The sequence below is a fragment of the Sinocyclocheilus rhinocerous genome, unplaced genomic scaffold (assembly GCF_001515625.1).
Source record: "Sinocyclocheilus rhinocerous isolate Xijiao unplaced genomic scaffold, SAMN03320098_v1.1 scaffold460, whole genome shotgun sequence".
NCBI classification, from domain to species: domain Eukaryota; kingdom Metazoa; phylum Chordata; class Actinopteri; order Cypriniformes; family Cyprinidae; genus Sinocyclocheilus; species Sinocyclocheilus rhinocerous.
In genome coordinates this window covers 1-6,814 of record NW_015667268.1, presented here as the reverse complement: position 1 = coordinate 6,814, position 6,814 = coordinate 1, and the positions used below count along the sequence as shown (strand labels likewise).

The 6,814-nt window shown below is 35.9% G+C and overlaps 1 protein-coding gene across 1 annotated transcript in view; it reads right to left on the bottom strand.

Annotated features, from left to right (window-relative positions):
- The window catches only part of LOC107733402 (DNA-directed RNA polymerase I subunit RPA1-like), a gene marked incomplete at its 5' end in the record, with an annotated part of 23,282 nt that extends 17,416 nt beyond the window's left edge, over positions 1-5,866 (bottom strand). The window contains 7 exons of the mRNA XM_016545003.1: positions 3,179-3,321; positions 3,649-3,741; positions 4,077-4,199; positions 4,300-4,476; positions 5,295-5,457; positions 5,590-5,695; positions 5,786-5,866. Coding sequence (XP_016400489.1) covers positions 3,179-3,321; positions 3,649-3,741; positions 4,077-4,199; positions 4,300-4,476; positions 5,295-5,457; positions 5,590-5,695; positions 5,786-5,866 — 886 coding nt within the window. The remainder of the gene's footprint in view (positions 1-3,178; positions 3,322-3,648; positions 3,742-4,076; positions 4,200-4,299; positions 4,477-5,294; positions 5,458-5,589; positions 5,696-5,785) is intronic.
- Positions 5,867-6,814: the final 948 nt, after the last annotated feature.

Below are 6,814 nucleotides of genomic sequence, written 5' to 3'. Positions count from 1 at the left end.
CAACACATCTTTGTAGTAACGAGAGTGTCTTATGTTGTTTTCACATTCAGACTTAAAAGCACAACTCGAGAAATGACTCTGAAATGGCTCTGGTGGCAGCAGGTAGCCTTCCGTTAACTAAGCTAAACATGCTTAAATTAAAATGCCTAAAGCTAAACTTCCCTTGTATTCACATTTCTAAACCTGTTGTCCAACAAAAGAGAACATTATAACCTTTTTACTCCACAACACCAGTCAAATGCTTCCTTTTGTGATCTGATGTGGCTTCTTGTCACAGAATGAGGCAGAAAATATGTTCCATAGGCTACTTTAAAAAGAATACATCGATTAGCAATGGATTATAAATATACTTAATTATTATTAAAATACCAGAGATGGCTTTAATAACACAGATAAACTATATTGTCGCAGTAGATTGTTTATTGTCTTTGTTTTATCATTCAAAACGTTTGTATGTTCTGTTTACTCAGTTACAGCTATAATAGCGATACCTTTGTCCATATAAGGGACTTCCTGGAGGGTCAAGAGTTTCTCTACTTCTGTGACTGGATATTAGATGCTGCTGTGAGAGGTTTGGCACGACATGCAGCGACACCGTCTCAGTCTCTTTCCGGTGCGGGTGAAATAATTATACTGCTGAAGGTGAGGTACTCACCTTCATATTTCTTCATGATATAACTTATAAAGTAATTTGAAAACCTTGTGTGAGACGTAATTTCACAAACAGCGTGAGTGAATCACCGCACGTGCTCTCTCTTTCTCTCTCAAAATAGGCAAATGTCTTCAAATCACCACATGGCGTTTGTCTATAGGCGAGCTGCACGCTGCACAGTTGACACAGGAATTGTCACTTGCACAATCGAGGCAGTGTCGCATCTTCACTAAAGTTTATAAATTGCATTACTTTTTAATTCTTGCCAAGTCTATTGCTGCGCTGCAAGCTCTGAATTAAAGTAACAGCGCATTGTTTTCAGTAAATACAAACATGGATTGACATGAAAATGCCACTGGATGCAACGAATGCCTCGTTTATAATGGGTTTTCATGTTTTTGTCTCGTCACAAAAACATGAAAACCCATTATATGAAACAGACATCATGTGTTTATAGTGCTAATGGCCAATCCATTATTTTTTGGGGAATTGTTTTTTTTAATTTTTTTTATAAGTATCGGTTCAGGCACCGGAACCGTTTTAGAAGTATCGATTTGGCACCGGTATCGAGAAAAAAAAACAAACGATACCCAACAGGAACAATCATGATAATCTTTCTTACACAAGATAGATTTTATTAAATGCGTCCCTGCGTGAGCTCCATAACTTCATTGTGTAATGACTACATGTGCTACTACTATGACAGAGCTGACAGATTTTTTTTTTTACTTTGTAAAAACTGAAGCATGGTGTATGTACTCTCATGTTAATTTTTCGAGCAGTTTCTAAATTTAGTCTCAGTCCGGTGATAAATGTCCTTTTTTTTTTAATTATATTTAGTCAACCTATCCTTTTTTTTTTTTTTTTGTCAAGTTTTAGTTGTCAAAGTCTGGGAATTTTAGTCCAGATTTGAAAATTTGTGGTTAAATTTATAATCACAATTATTTGCTCAAAACTATAATTAAATTTTGTTGTCATTTGAGAAATGTAATCAGAATTAATTGCAATTTCACCAATAACCACAAATAAAGGCGCAGTCGTGGCCTAATGGTTAGAAAGCCTGACTTGGGTTCGAGTCTCAGGTTTGGCAGGGATTGTACAGTTCGCCAGTCAGAAGGTTTGATGGCAGATTAGCACAGCAAACAGCGCAAACATCCGTGTGAAGGAACACAGACTGGCTCTATTACAATTTAATCTGAGCAGCACATCTCAGTGGAGATCACAAAACTCCAAATTACATTTAAACTCTTGACATCTAGAAACCCATGGAGGTCTATATTTTTCTCCTCTATTTTATAAACTACATTTTAGTCTCCTCATTTTCATTAATGATATTGCATGTTGATATAGTCATAGTGTGTGTTTATTGATTGTCTCATCTTTGTCTAGTCTTAGTCATGCAAAAAGTTACAAATATTTTCATCACAGTTCTTGTTAAAGAAATGAACACTAGTGCGCTGTAACAGCACTATTATAGAGTATACAATGTGAAAGCTGATATTATGATGTCACTCACTTCACAAAAACCAAACACAAACTGATAGTGCAGGTGTTCAATGCGTGGTGTAGCCTAATAAAATATAGTAAGGATGACCCCTAAAAAAAAACCTATGTATGTGATGTTTTTATTTTATATTTCTACAAAATACATACCTTTCAATACAGGTAATCAATATCACACAAGCAAGTGTGCCGTTTTCCCGAATAGCAGCATACTTGCAAATGTGATACTGATTTTACACAACAGTTCAGTAATAAACAACAAGTTAATATTTAGACAATTTTGTCCATATTGTCTGTTTTTGCTCTATTTCACCAACACAAACAGTTCCAATCCACAGCAGAACTGTTGTGTAACACACATTTCATTCCTGTATCAATCATCATTTTTTAACAAATCAATCATTCAGCAATCATTGCTTTATTCCTGAATGAATCAGTCTGAACAAATTGGGTGAATACTTGACTCAATGACAGTTTTAGTTTCATATTTAAAGTATAATTTCATTCAAAATCATTTCATATTTTAAATATTCAAAATATAATTTTTAAAACAAATCTCATAGCATGATTTATGCAAATGTAATTGGCTAATTGCAGTGTAAATACATTTACACTTTGTCTGATTATTCTAATTGAATTTTGATTAAATGTAAGAAGGTGACAAACAATGATGCATACATCTAATATGGTTAGAAAAAAACTGATCTTATAAAAGTAAAATGTCCCAGGAAATCAATTTAAGGTGGAAAATATCACCCCTTACTGAAAAAATCACTGCTATGAACTAACTGCTGCACTGAATATGAAGAATATGAAAAACTTTGCGAGTCGGCTATCCAACATCGAGGTATCATTTTTGTCAATATTACACACCCCTAGAAGCAACATTCAATTATTAATATAGGATAAAACTGATCTTATAGTGTGCGTAGACTAGCTATCTAACAGTATGGCTCATGAAACCAGATGTTATAATATTATACAAAATCTACCCAAATAGCAGTGCATCTTTGTCAAGATAACCGACTCACAATCTTCATGGGTATCCTGTGCTGGCCGGTGCTGGGGGTCAGGAGCTGTTTGGCCACGGCTTCTCTCTGGGTCAGGTTGCTGCTGCTGAGGATGGTTCGGGACCCGTCTTCATTAATGACCATGGAGGCTCCAGGGTGGATGCTGGGTCCATTCAGCACTGCCTGCCGGAGTTCCTTCACGTTCCAGGGTGTCACCGGCTGTGGGTACGTCAACTTGGTAGCAAAAACCTAGAGGAACCATATCAAACGACTTTCAAAAACACCAAAATCAGTATTAAACACTTTTGTACAATGGCTGCTAAACTGGATATTTCACTGCTAACAATGACAACATATGAACGCTACCTCTCGTATAACTCTGAAATCGCTCTTTCCATATCAAAGCAAGTACAGAGAGAGTTACTACAGCTACTGGACTTTAGTTCGGGACCCGTCTTCATTAATGACCATGGAGGCTCCAGGGTGGATGCTGGGTCCATTCAGCACTGCCTGCCGGAGTTCCTTCACGTTCCAGGGTGTCACCGGCTGTGGGTACGTCAACTTGGTAGCAAAAACCTAGAGGAACCATATCAAACGACTTTCAAAAACACCAAAATCAGTATTAAACACTTTTGTACAATGGCTGCTAAACTGGATATTTCACTGCTAACAATGACAACATATGAACGCTACTTTCATGCCTCTCGTATAACTCTGAAATCGCTCTTTCCATATCAAAGCAAGTACAGAGAGAGTTGCTACAGCTACTGGACTTTAGTATGTATTGTTTGGTGAATATGTCATGTCCATGTATTTCTTTATTTGATAAGTAGCTGTTCAATAAGCAGAATAACGAACAGTCAGCCCAAACACTATCAAAAACGCTATCAAAAGGTAAAATCCAGTCTCACCATTGGTATTCCAATCTCATTGGTTCCGATGTACATATCAGGACAAATGACTGAGCGTGCAGCGTAATCCACACGCTTTCCCATCATGTGTTTCCTGAACAAACCCTCTTTCTTCTCCAAGAGCTGAGAGACACATTCGAAAGAGACAAACACTTCAAAACATTATTTCCCACCTATTTTACTTCATAATGGATTCTGACCTTGAGATCTGCCACACACTGACCTGACGGATGCCTGGGAACTTCTCAGTCATCAGTTTGTCCATGTCGCTGTCAAACACGATGTTGACGTGACTCTGCAGGCGGATCCACATGTTATAGAGCTTGTCTGTGAGAGTCAGGCCTTGGATTCCCGTTAAGAAGGTCTGATCTATCTGACTGATCTCTGTAGATTCACTGGACTGAAGAAATTACAGATCATGAACACACATGGCACTTCTCATAAGAGAGGTGCAAATAAATGGATGGATTTGAAATGGAAGGAAATCGCAACTGATTTACTATCATTAAAAATATACACATACAACTGCTGAAATTAAATCAACAAAACACAATATTTCCTCAAAATTAACTGAAAATAGATTTATGATCATTTACGTAAAACGATTTACAATGTACTTCCTCAGAATGCACATGATTTTATGGATTTCCCCTGTTAAACACAGAAACATTCAATAAAATGTTTACTTTAGGGAGTAACATTTTTTGGACCCAGTCTACAACTTGGGAAGTTGAAATAAATGGTCAAATTGTCTTAGTTTTTATAAATTGGTTTGTGTTGACTGTATTTGTCATTCAACCTTGGTACCAAAGTTATTGACAGAATTATGCATATATTATTTGCATTCATTTATGGACAATTTTACCATATAATTTTTCTACAAACCAACATTTAGTCCAAACTACCCCCTACTGAGTAACAGCTCAATTTGGGGTAAATTTGCAATCCTGTTACCCATTCTTTTTTTTCAAATTGTAATGAATTTCTACATTTAATTAACATCTATGTGCCAAATTAATAGAGTGCAACCATTCTATAAAAATAATATTCAAAAAAAGCTCACAATGTTATATGAGTTTGAAGCCTTATATGCTTCATGGAAACTACCACATACATAAAGAAAGATTCATGCAAATTAAATAACTCCGATTCAAAGTGATAACAATAAATGTAGCGTATTATTGTATTTAGTTTATTGTTAACATAAATTCTTCCCACCTGCTCCATCTCTGTCTGTGTGTCTTCAGTAGCGTTGGTCTTCTCAGCAGCGATTAGTGCGAGCAGTTTCTGAATGATGAAACTATCCTTTAACACGGCCTGGAGGTTCACGGTCTGTCCGTTGGTGAACATCTGGTCTCCCAAACGATTAACAGGCCTGTACCTGTACACCACACACACACAACTCATTCAGTCAAAAATCTCTCTGTAAAAACAGGAAACTACATAATCATCTCAGAGTAATGTCTAACAGGTTGTTGTGTACAGGGCATTGTACATACAGTGATAAACTTACCTGCATGGAGGAACCACAAGCAACTCCAAAAAGAAAACTTCAGGACTGAAGCCTTTCTCCGAGTTGTTCATGTCAAACCCTGAGAACAGATGCTTCAGGAAGAAACCTAGAGAATCAAAATGATACATTCAAAAAACCTTTTGTTTGCATTACGAAACCTAGAAAGGAAATGGGAATTAAACTCAACCAATCTTACCTTCTTTCTCCCAGAGTTTGATGACGTGTTCTCGTAGCAAACTTGGTGTCAAGAATCCACGTTTGGTAATCAGAGAATCATCTGGAAGCAAACACAAATACTGTAGATACTCACAAACCGTAAACCCACTGTAGATCTGCATTTAAACTGCTAAAATACAGGATTACATTTAATAGTTTCTTTCTTTCATTGACTGCATACATTTTAAATATTTTAAAATCATTTAGAAGTTTTTAACATATTGTCATTGATTGCATTTAGAAAATTTTATTTTCAAAATAATGACAAAATACGCTATCCAGTATAATAGAGTTTGTTATACTATAAATTTACTGATGAAATCCTTTATTATCAGGCATTATTACTCCATTCAAGTCCTCACCCATAAAGAATACAACTATATAACTTTTTTTTTAACATTATTTTCTGCATTATATTCAGTTTATCGCATGCACTGATGTTCTCGAAGTGATAACATGCTCTTATGTGGTAAGAAGAAACCCAAAACACTTTATAATCTGCATCTATTCACCTCCGACTCATTGATACAGTAATGGTGGTTTGATGGTGAATGATCACCAAACAGCAAAGTACGGTCTTATTTAAACTGTGACCCTGGACCACAAAACCAAGTGTCAATTTTTCGAAATTGAGATTTATACATCATCCAAAAGCTGAATAAATAAGCTTTCCATTGATGTGTGGTTTGTTAGGATCGGACAATATTTGGCTGAGATACAACTATTTGAAAATCTGGAATCTGAGGGTGCAAAAAAATCTAAATATTGAGAAAATTGCCTTTAAAGTTGTCTAAATGAAGTTCTTAGCAATGCATATTACTAATCAAAAATTAAGTTGATATATTTACGGTAGGACATTTACAAAATATCTTCATGGAACATGCTCTTTACTTGATATCCTAATGATTTTTGCCCCAGCGACTTAAAGGGTTAGTTCACCCAAAAATTAATATTAGGCTGCATTTTACTCACCCTCAAGTCATCCTAGGTGTATATGACTTTCTACTTT